Here is a 24,462-nt window from a genome sequence, read left to right on the forward strand (position 1 = left end):
CTGGGTGGTCACCACCGTAGTTCGCACAGTGACATGGACAATTGCATTTCTCGAAGATATGGTCTTTTGATGCACATTTGGCACATGTGGATGGCCCTCGGCCAGCAAGGGAGCCATGACCGTACTGTTGACACTTGAAGCACCTTCACGGGTTTGGTACGTATAACTGCACTCGTAGTTTAGTGTAGTCTGATCTTTATTCTTTGAACGTTTACAAAATTTTGCTCTTTCCATCCTTTAAGGAGCTCAGCTTCAGTTAGATGTATGCACCAGACAGTGACAGTAATGTATTAGGTTACAGCGCTGCTGTAGCGCTGCTGTAACCTAATATGGAATAGCCAAGACTGGGCATCCACACAAGGTTACTCTTGCTGCCAGGAAAGATCAGATGTAAACGGAAAAGAGAAGTAGACAGGAAAGATAAAAAAGTGCAAAAGAAAGACAAAGTTCGGGAGACAGAGAGGCAGGAAAAGGCGACTGCCGATTTCCCCTGGGTGGGTCAGACCAGGTGTGCCGTCTACATGAAGCCGGGGCCAAAGGTGTGTGTTGCCTCTGCCGGGTGGCCTTAAAGGTCCAGTCACCCGGCATCGGCTCAACCCCCAAGATCTCCTTTTCTACGGACACAACTCAGCCACGCACGGTTAGGCGTGGGAGTGAGTGACAACCCACCTCGGGTCTGTGGTGTCACTATGCACCTGACGCCCCTGTGATGGTGCACATGGTTCTTGCTTGCGAAAGTAGCGCCGATGCCCCGGAACCATTTAGGACAGTGAGGTGACTCGAGGGGAAGTGCAAGTGCCTGCCAGTGTGCGTTGGTTTCACTTCCCTGACCATCATAGTCACCCCTGAGGAAGATACCAAGCCGGTCTCGAAAGTCGGGTTTTCTCCAAGATTGTGGCTGGAGGTAACTAAACTTCCTTAATCTTCTACCAGCCAGACAAACTTCTGACAAAATGTTTACATTAAAATAGTTTTGGGCGTGTATTATTTTTTTAAACTGTTGTACAAAGTGCTGTTATGAAATCACAGCAAGGAAACGCAGCTGCTTCGAGAAAAAAAAGTGCTAAGATTTCACATGACGGGAGGCTCTTGCTTTCTATGCGTACTGGCACATTTCATTGAGCTTTGTGACTGGTAGGTCAAAACATGTCGTGTAGACGAGGCGGTCTAAGAAATGACACAAGTCGTCCAATGTTCAAGCTACAAATGAAATGACCGAATAAATATTTCAAACAGAACAAAACCTTTACTGCATAAAAATGTGGCAGTGTAGTGGCCGGTGAAGACGAGATCAATCGGGCGAGGCGAACCTGTGCACGGCACAGATGCCATCATCGGACACGCTCACTACACGCTGACCATCCGGGCACAGCACCAGGTCTAAGATGTCGTGCCGGTGTGCCCTCCAGCACAGGGCCGGCTCTTGCGGGGTGCGCACGTCCCAGGAACGCACGGCACCGTCCAGGCATCCCGTCACCACGGTGTGCGGTCCCTGCCAGAAGGCACGCGTCACGCCCTCAGGGTGCAAGCAGCTCTGACGCTCGGCCTGTGAGCCCAGGTCCCACAGGGAAAGCCTACCAGAGAGCAAGCCAGCCGCCAGGGTGCGCTGGGCTCCATCGATGCACACCGCTTCCACTGTTGAGGCTTCGTCGCCTGCACATGACAAGAACACGCCCGACAATCACCTCTCGTAAAATGCAAAAGCAAGTGTCCAACTCCCTTTTTTGGGAAATCTGAAACAAGCGTCAGTTACCAAGTAAGTGCACTCTCCAATTAGTGGAAGCCAAATGGACCCTCAATCATTGAGTGGAAAACTCAATTATTTAGTGGGTGTGGCATATCTAATGTGCTAGATGGTTTGGAGGATAGTGCTCCACACACCAGGCTCTACGGTGTCCGGGAAGTACCACCAGAAGACCGCAGCTTTCTCCAGGATGAGTGCCCAGACTTACATTTGCATCCCACTCTGACGAGTTGGTCCAGGAGTTTGAAAGTGACGAGGGGCAATCAAAAAATAAATAAAGCATGGCATTAGAAACATTCAGTACGGGAACAAGTGCCCCCCCCCCCCCTCCAAATCTGGTAAGATTGTACTTATACATGTGGGGGATGCGCTTGCTCGGCATTTTATGGTAATCAAATCCAGGAAGAAAACTGTAGGTGCAGAAGGACAAAGCAGAAACATGGACAAGCGCACACTTATTAAACTTTTATTAAACTGATGCTTAGCTTCTAAAACAGCCACACATGCGTACACCGACAAAAAATTCACCTACCAGCCAAGAAACCAAACTAATTTTCAAACAAGGACAAAGACGAAATGCTGGTGCATTGGCCTCCAATTTGTTTAATATACATCACCTCTGCTAATGTGTTTTTGCTCCTACACAAAATACACAAGCTGTTCACAAGAGGATCCCACAAGCGTTCTTTGCAATGATGCACTCCTGTACCATTTCTTCATAACAGTGCATGTTCTCTAGGTGATCATTTATAGAATTGCCCGACTGTCTGGTGTATACCTTAAGGGGAATTCTATATACAACACCTACTGAACACATTCCCAAAATGAAACAAGTCCAGAAAGGTTCACTGGCTAAAAGCTTTTTATGGGATGCTTGATGAGGCCAATGAACCCTTTACAAGGCAGTTGGGATGATGACATTGTCTGCAGATTATGTCTGATAGACAATGGAGTAACCATACCATACATAGACTACCATTGTAATACTACCATATTATGGTCTAAGAAAAGGTGCATACATAAAACTTGCTACAAAATTTCCTGATACCAAAAATAGCATAGAAGACATGTTTGTGAGCACAATGCAGAAACAAAAGGGGGGTATACAACACAAGCCCACTAACAATGAAAAAAAAACCCCGAAACATCAGGAAAACTACATGTAAATTTGTCTCCTGAATGTTTGCATTATACAATATTGATATGTGGGACATCCGAAAACCACCATATCATTATGAGAGACGCCGTAGTGGAAGACTCCGGAAATTTCGACCGCCTGGGGTTCTTCAACGTGCACCCAAATCTGAGCACACGGGCCTACAACATTTCTGCCTCCATCAGAAATGCAGCCGCCGTAGCCGGGATTCGATCCCGTGACCTGCAGGTCAGCAGCCGAGTACGCATCATACAATATACATAAGCTGTCAGAAAAAAAGTAATATAAACACTGAGATTCCTATTATAACCTCTTCAGCGGCAATGTGCACAACTATACACATCAATTGTTGCGTCATGAACCATGCATTTCTTCAGGTGACTTGGAATGCGGTGTGCATGAAGGCTTCCTGAATGGACAAGTGGCGATCAATTTACTTTATTGGACAGCATATTGCAGCAGAGGATCTCATTGCTGGACACACTACCATGTTGAACGATCATTTGACATGCCACATTCCATGACCAACATGTCCAGACCATTTTTTTCTTTTGTTCTAAATGAATGCAACCAAAAAATGAGCTGGATGTCTTTTGGGTGTAATATATTGTCACGTGCGTCCCGCGAGAAAGACAAAGGCGACAGTGCATACGCGCATCTGCACGCTTTTATGCAGAACGCAACAACGAGAAAGACGAGGACCTCTCTGGTGCGCGGTAAATAAAAAGACCGACCCACTGCTGCTTTCTCAGCGTCTTCAAATACGACCTCTGTCTTCACGTCACGACACTGATGGAGGTGCTGGGGCCTGCAACCTGATGCAGGAAAGCGTTGTTCGGGGCCGTACACCCACTCCGGAGCCTCAATATCTTGTTACGACTCCAGTACACCGATTCAGCTGGTGCCTACTAGGCCTAAGTCCAGAACTTTTGACTGCATTTCCTCTTACCAACATGGCAGTCGCTTCAAAGTCCGCAAATCTTTTTACGGCCCAGACGACTCATCCTTACCAGGTAACTTTTGAGACTCCTCGTGTTCCCTAGTCTTCCCTGGAGAACCGTATGAAGATGTCGAGGACTGGCTTGACCAGTTTGAGGGGACCGCTGTGGTGAATCGTTGGAGCGTGCAAGAGAAACTTAAACTTGCCTGTGCCTACTTCGCAATGGAAAATAGCGCTCACACATGGTACAAGAACAGGGAGCCTACTTTCCAGGGAGCCTACTAGGCGGGACAATTTCCGCCAAAAGCTGCTCAAGACGTTCCTAAGTGCGGACCGATGAGATCTCGCACGACAGATGATTGAAGCCCGGGAGCAAAAGCCGAACGAAAGCATCGCCATGTTCACTGAGGATGTGGCCCGTCTATTTCTCCGCGCTGACCTTGACATGCCCGAGGCGAGGAAAGTTCGTCACTTGATGCGGGGAGTTAAGGAACCGCTTTTCGCCGGCCTTGTAGGAAATCCGCCAACAACAGTGGATGAATTTATCAAAGGGGCAAAAGAGGCGACTGTCATTGAGCGGGCGCTCCAGCAACGATGCCGCCACTTTGACCCCCTGCCCGACCAAATCCCTGTTGGTGCCGCCGCTCAAAACGCTGCCATTTCCGAAAGCTCTTTACGGCAAATGATTAAGCAAATCTTGCGGGAAAAGCTGCGGGCCCTCGGCCTTCTGTCTACCGAGCCTCCAGTTGCTTCTGTTGCGGAAATCGTGCGCCAGGAACTACGGCAAGCCTTTCCATCACCGGTGCCACCGTCTGAACCACGTCCATTATGCTGATGCCGTCCGCCGTCATCTGCCTGCCCCAGAACAAGCACCCTTTCAGCCACGGCCCGTTACCTTGCCTTGATGGCAGCGGGAACCTGCACGGCGACCACCAGTATGCCTGACTGGCTTGTGGCGCACTGCCGACCGTCGACCCTTTTGTTTCCGCTGCGGAGAACCTGGCCACATCTCGTGCTACTGCCGTCATCGAAAAGCCCGGTTTCGAAACTTTTCTCGTCCCGCTTCATTTTATTTTTAAGACCCTCGTGAACATGGTGCTGATCACCTGCCGACCAACCAAGCGTCTTCACCAAGTCGTCGCTGGCCTGCACGAGGTCACACTTTCTCAAATCGCCAAAGCTACGCTGACGCCGTCTCCGGGGGCAAGGTTGTCGATCACCGAGACGCCAAAAAGACCCCCTTGCCTCTACACAAAGACGTGACGACCGAGATGACGAAGACGACAACAACGACGAGTACTAATGCCGATGAATTTGCACGTGCCAACCCTAGCGTTATTGTAGACGGACACTACGTAACAGCACTGGTTGACACTGGTGCTGACTTCTCTATTATGAGACAAGAGCTCACCTACGAGCTCTTGTCTCGGACGAAATCACCTCCGGTCGCTACACACGAACATTGTCCCGTCTGCAAAACAGTTACTACTGGCCGAACCTACCTGCTGCTGTAAAACATCACGCCCAAACATGTGCCGACTGTCAAAGACGTAAAGCACCCCCCGGCAGGCCATCAGGCTTATTACATTCCGTCCAAGAACCAGCAAAGCCATTCGCCCAAATCGGAATGGATTTCCTGGGCCCATTCCCAACTTCTACCACAGGGAAGAGATGGATCATTGTCGCCACCGATTACTTGTCTCGCTACGCAGAAACTAAAGCCATGCCGAGGGCCACAGCAGCAGAAGTGGCTCATTACTTCATAGAAAACGTCATCCTTCGGCACGGTGCTCCAACAGTTCTCATCACGAATAGAGGAACTGCGTTCATGGCAGAACTTATGGAGTCGGTTCTCAGGCTCAGCAGTACAGCTCACCGGAGAACAACAGCGTACCATCCACAAACGAACTGACTAATAGAGCGGCTTAGTAAGACCCTTGCAGACATGCTCTGCATGTATGTTGACAGAGAACACAAGAACTGGGATGAAATCTTGCCTTATATGACCTTCGCCTATAATAACGCCTGGCAGGAAACAACCGGAATGATGCCGTTTAGTTTAATACATGGGTGCGAAGTCACTACATTGTTGGACGCTATGCTGCCACATGAGTGTGACGACACTCATGCTGACGCCGAAGAAGCCAGACAGTTAGCCTGACGAGGAACTCTCTGGCACGCAAATAAAAAGACCGATCCGCTGCTGCTTTCTCAGCATCTTGAAATACGGCCTCTGTCTTCACATCGCGACAATATCGTTCTTTTTGTGCAGTGATCGAAGCTCTGCATACTGACTGCAAAAAAAAAAAAAATATGTTACTAAATGCTAATTACATTAATTACTGAAACTAACTAAATACAGCACATTTATTCAATATTTTTTGTGAAATATAATACCGAGTGCCTTGACATTATGCCTTGCGAATTTGACGCATTTGTAGACACCGGATCATAATTAGCGCCGGAAGTGTATAAGCAGCAGTTGGCTTCTCTTACATTAGAGAGGCCAGTGGAGGCAGCTGGTGCCAATTAACATGAAACATAACTAATTAGCTCCAAAACAGATGATGAACCAGGTAAAGAAAGTGGACTGGAGACAACGGTAATGCACTACGTCCTGTCAGCTTTCCTCACCTTGTTTGTCTTTGTTCTTTTGATACTTGTTATGTCTCAAGTCAGGAAGCGGGGCTGGCTTAGAAACGAATGAACGCATGCAGTGACGCAAAAACATAGCCGATCCCTTTGTCACAAGAAACGGTATGAGCTCAGTGTTTACTGTGCATTGCTTTTTCACAAGGTCAAAGGAACAATGCTAAAGCAAAAAAATCGCAATCTCACACGCAGACATGCAATTCCAAACATGCAATGCTCTGCTCAATCAGAAAAAGGATGCACGGAAAGAACATACACAGGATCAGCCTGAACTGTCGTAGCTTGACACTTCAAGAGGCCTGGCGACGATTTTGCGATAACCTTATTTAGTATCTGAAAACGTGTAGTAATGAATGCCCAATGTATGTAACAAGAATGATGGAAATTGGTACATAAAAAGAAAACTTATGAGTCCTCAATCTTCCAAACTCGAGCAGACAGCAAAGAGAAATGTTCCCTTTTGCATTTCACAGCATGCGTCTCGTAATGGCGTACCTCTCTATCGCTCTTTTCGATGCCACAGTTACCATGGTTATAGCGCACCTGCGCGTCGAGTAGCTTTGTTCTCGGCTAGCATGCTGTCAAGGATGATAACCGAAGAAAAAACAAGCACACCCGGGGAGGCCATATTGAAAGGGCACGCGCAGTGGAGAACGTAGCAGGCCAGGATGACGGAGATGACAGCGGATGTTCTATGCGGCCAGCTGCGCGGTGAGCTGCCGGGACGAGTCAGCGTCATGCCACCGACCTTCAACGAGCCCGGGCTCGCAGACGCCCGTATGACCCACCACGACGTATGAACCAGGATCTCCAGAGGCGTGCTAGGAGAGCCTACCTTCAGTGGGTGCACCAAATGAACGACAGGCGAGCACTTCGCATCATGCACGACACGACATTCGGCGCTAGCACCAAGGACATGAGGGACGACCAGTAGCTGTACTCCCGACCAGTAACACGACCAGCAACTGTACTCAGAGATACGGGATTGAATATTGTGCTGGTAAGAGAATCTCTTGTCTCTGACGATCTGAAAGGTAAACAAACATGTGTACGATTGACGGGTGGGACCAAGCGGAAAATGCGAGTGGCACGACTCCTTATCTTGACCCCATAATACTGCGGGTGGGTCGAGGCATGTTGTGCTAAGAACCCGAGGTATGACGTCATTCTAAAGAATATACCAGGTGTTTGAGGACAGAACAATCCAGACCCTTGGTGAAGTATCCCTAATAAAAAAATTACAAATAGAAGAAAGACAGAAGAGAGTGGGGTCACCAATAAGGACGACAAGAAAATATGGGACCTACTAACAAAAAAAAAGCTGCTGTACGTTCAGCGGAGGAATTCCCAAGGAATGAGAATAAGAAAGATGACTGTATAATGAATAATGCAGACACCTTATACAACGTAACAGCTGACAAGTTAGGAGAAAAACGAGAAGCAGACAGTACCTTGCGTCGGTCTTTCAATGTGCAAGAGACTTGATTAATTGCAAGAAGAGCCAACGAAATACCAAGTTCGTCAAGATTTGAGGACTGCTCCACTGGATAGTAAAGGACCCACATAAAGTAGAAAAGCAACCACTGGTTGTGCTGTTGAATATGCAAAGGGCAATTATCAATCGTATACATGGCACTGGAAGCGATAACCACAAAGGAGTGAGAAAGACGGCTAGCATTATTGCAGAACAATTCTTTTGGCCATACATGCAAAGTCATGTGAAATGGTTTGTCGGGTCATGTGCGAAATGTAGGATGAGCACGCTGAGAGAATTAGATGAAGTTAAATAATACGCGCAGTATTGAGCAGTACTAGTGTAGGGTATGAATACAGTGACAGTAGCGAGAAGCTTAGTAACGCTTGGTGGACATTGCAAATTGACAATAGTTATGTGAAGTGTATGCGTTGTTGTGACTCATTCAAATACTGCAGGGGGGTAGAGAAGTGTGCTGATTGGCGAATGGTTAAATAGATTGTGAGACTGTGCATGTTTGTGATGTGCAGTGAAGTGTTAGCTATGTGCACTGAAGTATTAGTGACGTACAATACAGCGGTGAGGTGCGTGGTGACAGGCTGTGTTGTGTCGAAGTGCGGTGCTGGTGCAGTGAAGTGTCGGCTATGTGCAACGAGGCGATTTGTGACCAGAAGTGTGGTGCCGGTGTGAAGGAAGTTGAGAGCAAAAACTCGAGAAGGTGGGGGCTATCTTGTCAAGGATGAGAAGTGAAGAAAGAAGAAGCACACGCTGGGAGGCCATATTGAACAGGCGCGCGCAGTGGAGAACGTGGCAAGCCAGGACGACAGAGATGATGGCTGATGTTCTAGGCGGTCTGGGTCTTGCCACAGTCTTCGAGAGCTTGGAGGTCCGCCGAGTTTCAACGTCGGCAAGCTGCCGTCTTCATGCTTCAGGCATCCTGCTGGCCAGCTGCGCGGTGAGCTGCGGGGACGAGTCAGCGTCATCCTGCCGACCTGCGCCCGGGCTTGCAGCTTCCCGTCTGCCCCACCACGGCGTATGAACCACGGTCTCTTGAGGCGTGCTAGGAGGGCCTACCTTCAATACCAAGGATCGCACCACTAAAGATCATACCAAGTGAACGACAGGCGAGCACTTCGCATCATGCACGATACGACGCTCGTGGCCAGCACCAAGGACACGAGAGGCGAACGCGGTGAGCGACGATAGTGCGGCCGTGCAACCGTTAATCGCCGCCCTCAATTCGGGTGTTAATAATTCGGGTGCCTACTGACTTGGAAAAGGGGACACACATGGTCACGATGGGACCTAGTATTTAGTGTGTGGCTTTCTGCTTGTCTATATGCTTCTTCCTAGTTACAACAGTTAAACCTGAATATAACCAAATTGATAAATTCTAGGAAAAATTTGTTATAAAGAGGATTTCGTTAATGCAGGTTCGGCCCTAAAATTCGAAAAATATATGCAGAAATAAACAAAAAGGGGACTGAAAGCAGAGCTAATCAAAAACACTTATTTGAGAGTAAAAAAACTGCGCTATTATTGCGACAGCAATTTTATAAACACTCTCGGCAGGTTTTTGCCATCGCCACCATAATACGTAACATGCCTCCGCGCATCGTAACTTTCACGAGCGGGTAAAAGCGCGCGAGCACTGTTGAAGCAGAGATTAAAAAAGTATTGCACATCCCATATCGCCCGGAAACTGCATAAGATAACATCTCTCACGTGTTAGAACTGCCGTCGAATGCTCAAACAAAAAGTAAACTACCCGTCTTGAACGAGCACTTCTCCCTGGAGTGGCCGTATTTGCACACACCAGCGTTTTGTATGAGTTCCGCAACATCGGATCCAAAAAAATTGGCTGCCTTACTTCTTATAACATTACAATCACGGTTGTCTGAAATTAAGAAAAGTCACAGTTTCGCCGCAAGCGCGAAGCAATGAATGCGATAGCAACAACTTGGAATGTAACACTGAGAACGGCATGGAGATCGAAACGTGCAGCGCGCGGCTCACGCACGAAAACGGCATACACAGGACGAGAACAAACTAACAACATTTATTGCTCGATACTTAACGTGCTGTTTAAACGAAAACGAGGCATGACACGTAATCACAATTGCAGATATGAGTGCGAACTAACAAGTGCCCCAGTTCATTTTGTTACTGCGCTGTGTTTGAAAAGCGCACTCTTTTTGCAAATGGCGCCTGCCCAGCGAGCGAAGACATCTTTGTGCGCCCGGCAACTAAACGCTATCATTCCGGTCAAAGTCGAAGGCGCGGGACTTCCCCATTGAAGGATAAGCGTGCGCGCGCACAAGCATCTAACCCCTCCCACCCCAACTCGGGAGGCACAGTAAGCGTCGGAGATAAGCGCGCATCAGCTCATCGTATATATATATATATATATAAATATATATATATATATATTGTCTCGCACCAAGAGCCGTGAAGACAAGACAGGAACAGCGGGGCAGAAAGACACGAGCGTGTATCTTTAAACGAAGTGCTAACACACACTTTTTCTTCGTTCTCTTTGCCCTTTTCAGCTCGCTAGGGCTTGCCGGCTCACAACTCTAGGTGAAATTATTCCCCCTCCCATTAGAGCATCGACTCGATGCTCATACACAAGGGGACAGCAGGGCCCATAAGGGAATAAAAAGAAAGGGAGAAACGATACTTATAGTGCACAGGGCATATGCAGGTACAAAAAAAAAAATGTCTGTGGTAGGTCATAAGAAAAGAAGAAAATATTAACACAGTTCAAAGTTCGAACGAGACCCTACGGACAACGCAAAAAAAAGAAATGTTTGCTGCCCTGGCACAATAAGGCGAGTATTACCGCGTAAAATAAGGTTTGAAGTGCACAATCTCTGTTCGTAGTGAGTGGCACTGGGTCGTTGCAGAGTCTCTGCCTGGAATAACTTCGTGATTGACCTCGTTCAATCGCCGTAATACTTTGTAGGGTCCGAAGTACTTGCTCAGGAGTGTCTCGCTGAGACCTGTGGGAATTGAGGCTAGCCCGCTGCCTTTGCGCGGGCTTTGCCGCCTTTTCTGCCGTTCTCATGTCCCGACATGTCTGCCCTCCTTTGCTGCCTGCCGTGGTGGGTGAGCGGAGTGACGTTTAACTCCCTCACCCGGTAGCAAATGTTGACTGAGGCGCTGCACGCGGAGCCTCCAAAGGGGTTTCCGCGCGCTGCGTCAGGAGCGGGCAGACAGATACTCTCCGGGACTGCAAACGGTGAGCCACGCAATCTTTTCCGTCCGTCGACTCTTGTCGCTCGGGGCTCGTCGGACTTCGCTGACGGCGCCTCGCGCCCGATGCGAACACTCACCTTTTGTTGCCCCGCTGCGTACGCACGGCCAAAGGGCGGTACGGTGTCCTAGTGCGTGGCCTGGCTACGCCGACCCGTCTCCCTTCGAAGCCAACGCGAGCGCCTTTGCCCTCGCTCGAGCAACCGGGCCTTGGTCCCGGTGTCTCCGTGGATCACCTTTACCGCGGAGACGTGCTCGTGACACCCTGTCTAGTACTTTTGTGCCAGTGGCGTGGATAAGCCTATTTGCTTTCCCGTTGCGCCTTTGCAACGGGCTGTACTGCGTTTGGTGTTGCCACAATAAAGTGTTGCGGCTTTGAGCAGTATCGTGTTCTCGCCACAGCGACGGCTAACGCGTGCCCTGCGGCTCGCTAAGACCAGACCCACGCTGGTAGTTGTACTCCTTCGGGATACGTGTACACCACACTGGCGCCCAACGCGGTATCAAAAGCTCTAGCTTTTGACTGCTCTTAGCGAGTCAGTTCGCCTGCGCGATTCGGGCTCGTCGCAACATGGCTGCTTCGCGGAATTTTTGTCCGCTGTCCCTTTTAGCGGATGCCGCATTACACAAGGAGGCCATTGCCTCTATTGACGGGAATCCTTCGGCACCCGTCCGTGTCGGCACCCCTTATTGCGGTGACGACACGAGGCACCTAGCCGCTCCCTTTGGAGATGGCGCGCCACTTCGGAATGGGCCTCTTGCCCTACCCGAACGTTACGCACAAGCGCCTCCGACTGCTAATGCGCCTTTCGGCATGCATGGCAGTTTGTCGGCACAGCGCTCGCAGTCGGTTCCCTGCGGAATTGACGGGGCGCAGGCCTTAGCTCTCGCCGACTTTTGCCCGCCATCAGCCGTGCAACCGACACTTCGTACGCACGCTGAGCAGACACCTGAATTGTCGATGGTCGCCGCACCAAGTGCGCCTTTTGTTCGACAGCAGGCCAATCCCACAAGGAGCCTATTTTGCTCTGGGAATTGCACGCAGGGCGGTGGTCTGTTTGAAGCCGCCCCACTGATCGAGCTGGGCGACTGCTCGCCTTCGCTCGACCGCGCCGCTAGCGCACCAACGGCTTCTTACGAAGCCGGTGGGACGACGCAGACTTTGCTGCAGAACGCCGTGCAGATGATCCAAGCACTCTCAGGAGTTGTGCAAACGCTTTCGGCTGGTTCGAAAAGCGGTCACCCCACTGTTATATTGCCTTCGCCAAGCTACAGCGGATACGGTGATCAGCTCACCGCCCGAGATCACCTCGACTCTCTGTCACGTTATCAGAGAGCGATGGGTTTGATGATAAGGTGGTGCTCGAACGTGTTGTTCCAGCTGCACTGACTGACACGGCGGCGAGATGGTATCGGCTTACCGGTTACAACAAACCTCGAGGAGTTTCGTGCGGTCTTTTTGCACGGATTCCTACCCGCTGACTACAAAAGTAAGATGCGGCGAGAGCTCGAGCTTTCGCCTCCAAAATAGCACTTCTCAGGCTTGTGGGTAAGGTCAGCGGATCGTATAGCTTCAAGAACAAGCTGAAGGCGATGAAGGTGCTCATCAAACGTTTTTGAAAAGACAACGACATCATCTAGATAGACGAGGCAACTTTTCCACTTCAGGTCAGCGAGAACGGTATCCATCATTCGTTGGAATGTGGCCGGAGCGGAACAGAGATCGAATGGGAGCACTCGGAATACATGCAGACCGTCGGGAGTTACAAAAGCAGTTTTTCGCAGTCACGTTAATCAACTTCAATTTGTCAGTAACCACTTTTGAGATCGATTGAGGAAAAGTACTTTGCTCGCTTCAGCCTGTCAAGACAATCATCCACTTGAGGCAACAGTACACGTCTTTCTTTGGGACGTTATTCAGCTTCCTATAATCAACACAAAAGCGAAGTGTACCATCCTTGTTCTTTTCAAGGACCACTGGCGATGACCAAGGGCTGCTTGATGGCTGTATTACACCATCTTGAAGCATTTCCTTCACTTCATTTTGAATCACGCATCGTTCGGTTGGTGAAACTCGGTAAGGCTGTTGCTGTATTGGGTGCGCGTCGCCGTAGGTGATAATAGGGTGTTTGATAATCGATGTCTGACAGATTCTCGATCAATGTGCAAAACAGGCGTGGAATTCTATCAACAGGTCGTTAAGCCTGCGTTTGTTTTCATCAGAAAGCGTTGGATTTACGTCGACACACCGGAGAGGTGCTTCGGCATTATCGGTTGCAAAACACTCAGGTCACATTGATTACTGGGTAGGCATAGGCGATGACAGTATCAGTGAAAAGGTGTCGGTGCTCGTAGCTAAAGTTTGTAACAAGAACCTCGCAGTGGCCAGCCTGGAGGTCTACTAGGCTTCGTGCTACCCAGACACTTTGGGAAAAGAGTAGGGATCGATTGCTCTCCGCCACCATTTTACCGTGTGCTGATTCGTTACACGCCACTTTAAACATAACACTTGAGCACGGTGGTATCATCACAACATCGTCGATTACACGCAGACATACTCGATCGTGGCTGGGATTATGCTCTGGTGTGGCGCTTTTTGTTGAAAACGTGACGAGGCGTTGTCAAATGTCGATGATAGCACCGTGCTCCCTCAGGAAGTCCATGCCGATGATCAGGTCTTGAAAACACTGATGAAGAATGCTCAAGCTGACAACAAAGGTAGAACTATGAATCTGTATTCATGCTGTGCTAACGCTGAGTGGCGTGACGATGTGCCCGCCAGCAGTACGAATTGGCCTGAGGTTCCAAGACATCGTCACTTTCTTCAGGAGAGCAGCCTGTTTTTCACTTATTGAAAAATCTGCACCCTTGTCAACTAAAGCACTGACTTTGCTACCGTCAAGGAGCACTAAAATGTGTAATGAAATTTTTGCGGAACCAGCTGGTGTCGTCGTCGGGGTACCGTCAGTTTGCAGAAGCGTCGGTAGGAGGCTTTGAGCTTGTCCAGTATGAGCGGCCTCGCCCCCGAAGGTCGCTGTGGTTAGTTTTCCCGGCATGGACTGGGTGACCGGCCCTGCGCCACGCTCGAATAGGTACGGCGATTAGGAGAAAATGGCCGCGGTGACGGGGAGCGTGACTGGTGCAAAGACGACGAAGTCCCACTTTTCTGAGCCCCATACTCTTCAATTTCAGGGGGCCGCTGACCGAACCTGGGTGGCGATGAGTTCGTCGAAAATCTGCGTAGTCTAAGTTGTCGGTAAGAACAGTGTCGGTACAGATGCCCAGCTTCGCCACAGTGGAAGCAGAGAGGACGTCGATCTGGCGCATGCCAGACGTCTGATTTCCGCGAAATGAGGCGAGGTGCGCTGTAATATGGTGCCGCTTGGACAGTCTGCAGCATAGCTGGGGCCACGGTGGGATACGGGATTGCGGGTGTAACTGGTTGCCGCAAAGCTTGAGCATACGACATACGGGGGAAGTCACTGGGTGGTTGATAATCCCACATGAAAGGAGGTTCTCTTAAGGCATGCTGGACTTCATCTCGGACTACGCTGGACAACGAGGAGATAGTGGGCTGCGAGGGCACTGACAGCGTCTGGAGTTCTTCGCGGATGACTGAACGTATAAGCTCTCGGAAGAAATCCATTTGGCCCAAGTAGTCCGTAGTTAAAGCGTTGACGTGCCGTTCGTATGATGGGGCCCGGTGCCTAAGAGTGCTTTCGATGGTGACGGCTTCTCTGAGAAATTCTGACACAGTCTTGGGAGGACTGCGCACAAGCCCACCAAAAAGCTGCTCTTTCACCCCGCGCATGAGGTACCGTACTTTCTTTTCTTCTGGCATGCCAGGGTCAGCTCAATGGAAAAGACGCGTCATGTCCTCGACATGCATCGCAACCCCTTCATTCGGCAGTAGTATGCGGGTCTGCAAATCGCGCTCAGCTCTCTCCCGACGGTCAGGGCTGGCATACGTCCCAAGAAGTCGGCGTTTGAAGTCTTCCCACAATGTAAGAATACCTTCCCGGTTCTCATACCATACACGTGCACCGTCCAAAAGACTGAAATAGACGTGCCGCAGTTTGTCTGCGTCGTCCCACTGGTTGTGCACGGCAACGAACTTGTAATGCACGAGCCAATCTTCGACATCCTCAAGTGCAGTGCCATGAAAGGAATTCGGCGTTCGCGGTGTGAGTAAGGTGCAATGAAGCGGCGTTGTGCCGTTCGTACCGTTTGGGTTGGTGTCAGTAGGGCTGGTCGGAGCTGCCATCTTCCTTACGAGCAGTCCAAACTCAGGGGATTGCCCTCGGATTCTTCTGCTGGCCCGGTGCACAAGAGTGACCACCGGTACGACGCTTCAGTTCTTGCTATGTGGAGGGGTACGGCGCATAGATTACCCAGCACCTCCACCAGTTTGTCACGCACCAAGAGCCGTGAAGACAAGACAGGAACAGCGGGGCAGAAAGACACGAGCGTGTATCATTAAACAAAGCGCTAACACACACTTCTTCGTTCTCTTTGCCCTTTTCGGCTCGCTAGGGCTTGCGGGCTCACAACTCTAGGTGGCAATATATACGATGAGCCAACGCGTGCTTATCTCAGATATTAAAATAGTGGTGTTGTACGTCGAGAAACATTCAGATGCTGCTTGGCGAAAGGTGCTTTATGAGGCAGGTCTGGCTACCGGCGAGCGGCGTGCGCGAGCTACTACCACAGCCACCAATCATCATTGTTTTCTTCAGTAACAGAAGAGCATCCGTCATTCAGATCCATTACAATTACTCCCCGCAAAATAAGGAGCCATCCTGGCGACCTATGGACAAGTAAACACGGGAGGGTCGTAGCAGTGCTTAAGTCTCGACAAGTGAACAATTTCCTGGCCATGACGACGTTGGTCAGAAGATGGTTCCAGCGGCTCGATGAAGTAATCCACCGGTGACGTTTTTTGTAGTATACAAAATGGGCCATGATACTTGAAGACCAACTAGGTAGAAAGGCCAGGTGTAGCAGAAGGGACATGCAGCCATACGAGTGAACCTGGATCGTAGGAAGTAGTGTTAATTGATGCGTCATGGTGGTGCTTTTGGCGTCCTTGGTCTTGTGTTGTGAATGATCTTGCCAGTTAGCGACATTTTTCAGCATATGTAGCAGCTTGAGACAGAGTCGTGGACTTTGAGAAGTCAGGTTTGTATGGAAGAATGGTGTCCATAGTGCACGAAGCTTCGCGTTTGTAAAGGAGGAAAAAAGGGGGAGAACTCAGTAGTGCTTTGAATGGCGGTATTATAGGCAAAAGTGATAAACGGGAGCACTCGGTCCCAATTGAAGTGGTCTGACAAAATGTACATAGACAGCATGTCACCGAGGGTGTGGTTGAAGCGCTCTGTCATTCCACTGGTCTGGGGATGATCAGCGCTTGTAGTGCGGTGAACGACGTGGCACTCATGCAGCAATGCTGTGACGACGTCTGACAAGAATACGCGACCACGATCACTCAGTAACTCTCGAGGTGTTCCATGACGTAATAAGATGTTGTGAAGAACGAAAGTCGCGACGTCTTTTGTTGTAGACGAAGGAAGGAATGAAGTTTCAGCATACCGTGTGAGATGGTCGACGGCAACTATGATCCAGCGGTTACAGTCTGCAGTGTTGGGAAGGGGACCATAGATATCGATGCCATCGAACGGTCCGGAGGGGCATGGTAAAGGTAATAAGGTACCGCTGGCGTAATGAGGGGGAGTCTTTCATCTCTGGCACGTCGAGCAAGCCCGAACACACTGTCGAATAAAACGGTACACGCCACACCAGTAAAATCGGAACCGTATGCGAGAATAAGTTTTCAGGAAACCTGCGTGGCCACATTGAAAGTCGTCATGAAAAGTAGAACAAATTTCGGATTGCAGATGACGTGGAATCACAAGTAGCCACTGCCGTCCACCGGGTGTGTAGTTGCATAAGTACAGCACGTCTCCGCGAATGATGAAGTGCTCGACTTGCCGATGCAACGGGCGAGTAGGGGGGGAAGCCGTTCTCCCAGCCAGGATGTCTAGAATAGAAGCAAGCCAAGGGTCCTTGCATTGCTCAGATGGCATGTCGGCAATGGTGACGGCAGTGGTGTCACAGATAAGACTTTCGCAGCAGGCAGGGTCAGGGGGTAGGGGCAAACGAGAGAGGGCGTCTGCATCCGAATGTTTCCGGCCAGAGCGATATACCATGGGAATATCATATTTTTGAAGGTGTAACGCCCATCGGCGTTACACCTTCAAAAATATTCCGGAGGCAAGAACTGCTTCACGAAGCAGTTCTTGCCTCCGGAACTGCGGCTGTTAGTTTTCCTCTTGAGCGGGGCTTGTGCACCGAAGCATCGGGGAGACAGATCGGCGACGGGGCGGTATTCACCGGCGGGAATCTAGAGGGCGTCGTGGGGACAACGAGTCGGCGATAAGGGAAGATGGTCGCTGGGGATTCTGGACGGCGTGGTAAATTGCAGAATTCCCACAGCACTATGGAGGCTGGAAGTTGCGATGGCGGCAGTAGCTTACTATACGTCCCACAAAATCGCATGCAAAACAGATGGGTCGATTATCGAAGGTGCACCATGGGTTAACGACAGAAAGGGCAGAGGGTGAAGTAGGATGGGGTGCTGTATATCCAGGCAGTGTCGTAGGCTAGGAGGACCCGGTGCCCCGGTATGCGCCAGAGACAGGTGGGGCTAGTGGTCTAGCAATGACGGCAGCATAGGTCAGTGGCATAGAGACAGATGTCGATGAAGGCAGTGCCTGCGTGACCTGTGTCTCAATGACGTTTTGTGACGAGGTGTCACAAAACGAGCACTCAAAAAAGGGCGCGCCGCCAAATTCTCGCGACGAAGCGCCGAGAGGTCAACGATAAAAAAAGAAAACAAGCATTCAAAGACTCCCCGGGTGCGCGTCCCTCTCCCCTCGGAAGCGTAGGTTCGCCAACAAACCTCCTCGCAACGGCGGCCGAGCAAGCCCTAGAACATTCTCGATGGAAAGGGGTGTGGTGATGCAGGGTTGCGTCATCCGTCGCGGACGGCCCTAGTACCATCTCGCCCTTTCCCCCAGCCTTCGCTGCGCATCGCGCCGACGAAATGATGAAAATTTTCTGGAATCTCGTGCGGAAGGTATTTAACTGAGCAGCAGAGATGAGAGATCAGGAGAAGACGGAAGTTAGCGCCAGAGTGCGTAGAGTATTCCGCCGTGTAGTCGGAGAAGGTTTTGTCCTTAGTGACAAAGCAGGAGAAGAAGAAAGTATGCGCCAGAGTGCGTAGGGTGTTCCGCCTTGTGGGCGAAGCCTTTTGTCTTCCGTGACAAAGGAGGAGAAGAAGAGGATTTCCACCTGAGGGGTGAAGACTCGAGCTACAGGCAAGAGTGTGTGTCTACCGCTATCGAGCGAAGACGCGTGGTAACAGCTGCGTGTGTGAAGCCGACGTGTTTCCGGCAAAGAAGTTTGAAGCTTGGAAAGCGGCCAAGTGAAGACGCGAGGTTTCCTGGAAGAGAAACTTCGGGGGCAGCGAAACGACAACAACGCTGGACTTTGAGTGAGTGATTCTCGGAAGAGTATCGTCCAGACTTTTGTTCCAAGAACTTTGGACTGAATAGGTTTTCTAACTCTTTAGTCTTAAGCGTCTTGGTTGTTCGATGCATGCGACTGCATTGTAGTGCGTATTGTTGTCTGTGTCCGTTGTTTCGAGTGTGGCTGATTGTACTATGTAGTACATTGTTTGATTGGTGACATACTGTGTTCAACTATTGTCGAGTGTGCATACTTGTGTATCGTTTTGATCTGCCATAACTGAGAATATAATCTTGTTTTGTTTACCAACTCTCGGCTCTGACTTGTTCTTTGGGCCACAGCCGGCGTCCGCTGGCGCACCAAATAGGACCACTTCTAAATTGTCCACGCTTTCGTGGTGCGGTTTGGGGGCCGATACTTCGGCCCCTGGAATTAGCCCGGCGATCGTCTCCCTAATTAACGGGACCTGTGACACGAGGGTCTAACGAGGTCACTGGCTCGGATGAATTGTTTGATGTGGGGCAGTACGACGGTGTGATCAGCAGCGACGTCGTGCACGAAGGCGGAAAATTCAGCTGTATCTTCAGCGGCCCTGCGCATCGAGACACGCTGCTTAGGCAACTCGTTGTACTCCTAACAGCGCTGGTTAGCGTCGGTGACAGTCTGTGGGTTCCTAGCGACGAGCATCTGGAAGGTATCGTCGTCAACTCCTTTGATGATGTGCTTGATTTTGTCATGTTCAGCTAGAGATGCATCGACGCGCTTGCAAAGAGACAAAACATCTTCGATGTAACTTGTAAAGGTCTCGTCCCTGCGCTGAACTCGACTACGTAGACGCTGTTCCGTGCCTAGCCGGCGCATGGCGAGATGACCGAAGACCGCGGCGATGGTGGTCTTGAAGGCGGACCAGTTGGTGATTTCGCCTTCGTGGTTCTTGAACGAGAGGCTGGCCACATCAGCGAGGTAAAAGAGCACGTTCGTGAGCTGGTCATAGGCATTTCATTTGTTGGAAGCGCTTACGATTTTGTACTTGATAAGCCAATCCTCGACGTCTTGTTCGTCGTTGCCGCCCAAAATTGGTGGGTCGCATTGCCGAGGCACAGAAGACTGCCGTTGGTGGAGCAGCTTAAGAAGGGCCAGGAGCAGTCCTGGTGAATCGGTAGCATCCGATTGCGAAGTTCCGGGTTGATGGGAACCCCGGCTCCTCCACCACTTAAAATAGCGATGTTGTATGTCGATGATTATGATGATATATGTTGTTTAATGGCGCAAGGGCCATTGATGGCCAAAGAGCGCCAGGAAATGATATCGGATGAGAGCAATGGTTATGGTAAATGGCTGTAAAAGGGCCTAAAATTCTGCGCTCTAAAGGTGCGTAAGACATATATTTATTAAAATCATGAAAGTGAAGTGAAGCATGCCTGGTGAGAATGAGTCTTAAGTTATCATGACATCGTAAAATAGGAGCGTTACATTAGCATCGATTTCTCGCCAGCGCCCTTGGTCCCAAGGGCCGGGAGACAGGTGCTCTTTTTGGATGTAGCATCCGCAGCAGCAGCCTCCTTTCAGAGGCCGTGCTACCGATCACTTGAGTAGATAACATGGAAAGTATTTACTTCTTTTAAAAATGCATTCAATGCATTAAATTTAAAAAGAGGTTCGCGACCAATAAACATAGCTGGGTGAAGGGGTATGTGTGCCTTGTACGCTAGTGGAAAATGTTTTTTCCTGTAAGCCTCTAGCTCAGAGCATTCAAGGAGTATGTAGAATACAGCAAGTGGAAGGCCACATCTGTGACAGCTGGGTGGGTCACCACCGGACAAAAGGTGTGTGTGCGTGCTGTGTGCGTGTCCTATTCTAAGCCGACAGAGACTGACCTCTGTACGGCGCATTTTTGACATGGGTGGCCAGTTACCGAGGTATGGTTTAATCAGGTGTAACTTGTTAGAAGTTTGTAGATCCCATAACTTCTGCCAGTAAGCCCTGAGCTTTTTCCGTATGTTTGGCTTTAGGTCCATTATAGGGACAGCAACTGAAGAGTTGGAAGAGCTTCCAGTAATTGACGTGACGAGCTGGTCGGCCAACACATTTCCTTCGATCTCACGGTGTCCTGGCACCCAGCACACGACGATATGTTGCTTGGAAGCATAGGCCGCGTAGAGTATTGAATAGAGGAATATAATTTTAGGGTTTCTTTGTTTTTTTAGATTTTTTCAACGCTCTTACGACACTCGGGGAGTCTGTGTATATAACTACTCTTGACGTATTCAATTCTTTGACGTGTTTAACGGCTACGAACAGCGCGTAAGCCTCGGCTGTAAAAATGCTTGTGCTGGTGGACAGAACGCCGGCATCCGAGAAGGATGGGCCGACCGCCGCATAAGACACGCCAGTATGGGACTTGGATGCATCAGTATAGTATTCTGGACAGTCATATTTATGTTGCAGCTCTAAGAAATACATCCGAATGTGTATGAGGGAGGCATGCTTTGTTACAGCTACGAAAGATGTGTCACAGTCTATAACCTGCCACTGCCATTGCGGGAGCCGCAGAGCGGGGGGGCTGAGGTGGTATTCAAGCAGCGGGACATCTGTTTCTTCAGCTAGGTCTCTAACGCGCAGCGAGAAAGGGCGTGCCATTGCAGGCCGATTGCAAAAAAGTTGAGAGCTGGACAGGTCGTTGATCATCATCATCATCATCATTTATTTTACCCTTAAGGGCCTCTCTCGGGGCATTACATAAGGGGGGGAAACAATGCAAGTACAAATTTCAATGAAAATGCAGTTCATGGTTACAGTTTCTGAATTACTAAAACATACAGGTAGCAACAAAAAAACAAAAAGATAACAGAGCATGTCAAACGAAATATTCAACAGTCAATTCGCGGTCAAATATATCGCCACGTTCCATTTCCCAAGTTTTTGTTATCGTCCCAAAACACCACACGATTCTCAGCGCAAACCGCGCCTGCAGTTTTCGAGAGGGTTCCAGACTGTAGTAGATCATTTCGATAAGATCACGCCCACTGTGCGAATGGTACAGATTGTTCTGGAACGTACGCCGCCGCCAGCGGTAGCGCTAGAACATTCAACGACGGGAGTATAAATGCCGACGCGCTTCGCCGCTTGTCAGTTGTTGATCGAAGGCCGACGCTCCATTCGCCGCTATCAGTCTGAGACTGCTATCTGTGCGAGACTGCTGCTGTAATTAGACTTTCTGTTTACCGGGCACAAGTTCGCCCAAATAAACAGTTAAATCCCGACACGAAGTCTCCTGTCTTCGGCCACGTCACGACCCCGTGACATCTGGTGGAGGTGCTGGGGCGAGGCCGGACACACATACCGCCGTTGCCAGTACCGACAGATGGGACTGCGTGGCTTCGCCGTCAATGCACCACGCCCACAGCCAGGAGAACGACCACGTGACATCGCCGACTACCTGACAGGAACTCGGTGGACACCACGAAGCCCTTCGCGTTCGCCGTCGCCCAGCCGCCGCACGTCACCGCACCACCGAGAGTACTCTGGCCCAACGCGGGGCCGGTCTCCTAGCCCGTATCCGGGAAACTAAGGGCAGCAACCGGTGGAGGTGCGGTTGCTGTGCGACGAACTACCGAAGATCCTCCGACGACGACGCCGCCACGATGGAGCTTTCCGAACACAACGCCAACCAGCCAAAGCCCTGACGGCGAAAGCTCAATTACCGAAGGTGGCCTGACGACGCAACATGGAAGCAGCGGAACAAGCCGACGCAGCCGTGACCCGACGCCACGCCCTAACTGTAATGCGAGACGGCGAACTAGCGACCTCGACGTTCTTATCGACGGCCACAGTGTGACCGCTCTCGTCGATACTGGAGCCGACTATTCTGTCATCAGCGGGTCGTTTGCCGCGAAGTTAAAGAAAGTTAGGACAGCTTGGAAAGGCCCTGAAATCCGCACAGCCGGAGGTCATCTCGTAACGCCTGCAGGAATCTGCACAGCGAGAGTGACCATTAACGGCCGTATTTATCCTACAGACTTCGTAGTCCTACAGCGTTGCTCGAGAGATGTCATCCTTGGCATGGACTTCTTATGCCTCCATGGTGCTGTCATCAACCTAAAAACGAAGTCGATAACGTTATCCACAGAAGGAGCACTACCGCCGCGCACGCCGTCAGGACACCATGCCTTGAATGTGCTGGAAGAACAAGTCACCATTCCACCTCGCTCAAGCGTCATTATTTCAGTCGGCGCTCCTAAATCACCTGACTTGGAAGGCGTCGTTGAAGGCAGTCAGCATCTGTTGGTCACCCGAAATATTTGCATCGCAAGAGGAATTGCAGAGCTGCGGGGAGGCAAAGCAACGGTTATGCTCACGAATTTCAGCAATGAGTACAAACATGTGAACAAAGGAACAACGGTCGCATACATCGAAGAAATTGTCGAAGCCACCAGTGCTTTCGCCCTCGCCGATTTTGCGGAACCTGCTCAGAGGAACCAAGCCCCTCCCATAGCTTTCGACGTCAATCTCAGACTTCCGAACGATAAGCAAGAACAGCTCAAGGCACTGCTCCTGCAATACGAAGATTGCTTTTCGTCGTCATCGAAAATTCGGCAGACCCCAATCACGAAACATCGCATCATAACCGAAGAAAATGCCAGACCACTCCGTCAGAGTCCGTACAGGGTTTCGACGCGAGAACGTGAGGCCATGAAGAGACAAGTTGATGAAATGCTGCGGGATGACATTATCCAGCCGTCTAAGAGCCCATGGGCATCCCCCGTGGTGTTAGTGAAGAAAAAGGATGGGACCCTACGTTTTTGCGTCGATTATCGCCGCCTGAACAAAATCACAAGAAAGGACGTGTATCCTCTCCCACGAATAGACGACGCACTTGATCGGCTCCATAACGCCAAGTACTTTTCGTCAATGGACCTCAAGACTGGCTATTGGCAAATCGAAGTCGACGAAAGAGACCGAGAGAAGACGGCGTTTATAACACCGGACGGCCTCTTCGAGTTTAAGGTGATGCCCTTCGGCCTTTGCTCAGCGCCTGCAACTTTTCAACGCGTTATGGATACAGTACTGGCAGGATTGAAGTGGCAGACTTGCCTTGTGTACTTGGACGACGTTGTCGTGTTTTCCTCGAGTTTCGACGAGCATCTTCGGCGCCTTGAAGCTGTACTTCAAGCCATCAAGACTTCCGGACTCACACTGAAGCCAGAAAAGTGCAGATTTGCGTATGAAGAGCTCTTGTTTCTGGGGCACGTTATCAACAAGTCTGGAGTCCGTCCCGATCCACGGAAAACAGCCGCCATCGCCAACTTCCCGCCGCCCACTGACAAGAAAGCCATGCGCCGATTTCTGGGCCTGTGCGCCTATTATAGGCGATTCGTGAAAAACTTCGCCCGCATCGCCGATCCTTTCACCAACCTTACTAAGGCCGATGTGGAGTTCAAGTGGGAAACGCCACAGGAACACGCTTTCCAGGAGCTTAAACATCGCCTCCAGACGCCTCCGTTACTTGCCCATTTCGACGAATTCGCCGAGACAGAAATACATACTGACGCGAGCAGCGTAGGTCTTGGCGCCGTTCTTGTGCAGAAGGCTGACGGACTTGAAAGGGTTATTAGTTACGCCAGCCGATCGCTATCCAAAGCAGAAGCAAATTATTCCACAACAGAAAAGGAGTGCCTCGCCATCATCTGGGCTACGTCGAAATTTCGCCCATA

The 24,462-nt window shown here is 50.3% G+C and overlaps 2 protein-coding genes across 3 annotated transcripts in view; one reads left to right on the forward strand and one right to left on the reverse strand.

Moving 5' to 3' along the window:
- LOC119166753 (choline transporter-like 1) overlaps positions 1–24,462 on the forward strand; it is a 78,525-nt gene that overhangs the window by 39,499 nt on the left and 14,564 nt on the right. The window lies entirely within an intron of this gene.
- LOC119166754 (angio-associated migratory cell protein) overlaps positions 1,227–24,462 on the reverse strand; it is a 65,515-nt gene continuing 42,279 nt past the window's right edge. For both annotated transcript variants that reach the window (XM_037418084.2, XM_037418083.2), the window contains exon 4: positions 1,227–1,653. In XM_037418084.2, coding sequence (XP_037273981.2) covers positions 1,292–1,653 — 362 coding nt within the window. In that variant the 3' untranslated portion in view covers positions 1,227–1,291. The remainder of the gene's footprint in view (positions 1,654–24,462) is intronic.

This window comes from Rhipicephalus microplus, unplaced genomic scaffold (genome assembly GCF_043290135.1).
Source record: "Rhipicephalus microplus isolate Deutch F79 unplaced genomic scaffold, USDA_Rmic scaffold_12, whole genome shotgun sequence".
NCBI lineage: Eukaryota > Metazoa > Arthropoda > Arachnida > Ixodida > Ixodidae > Rhipicephalus > Rhipicephalus microplus.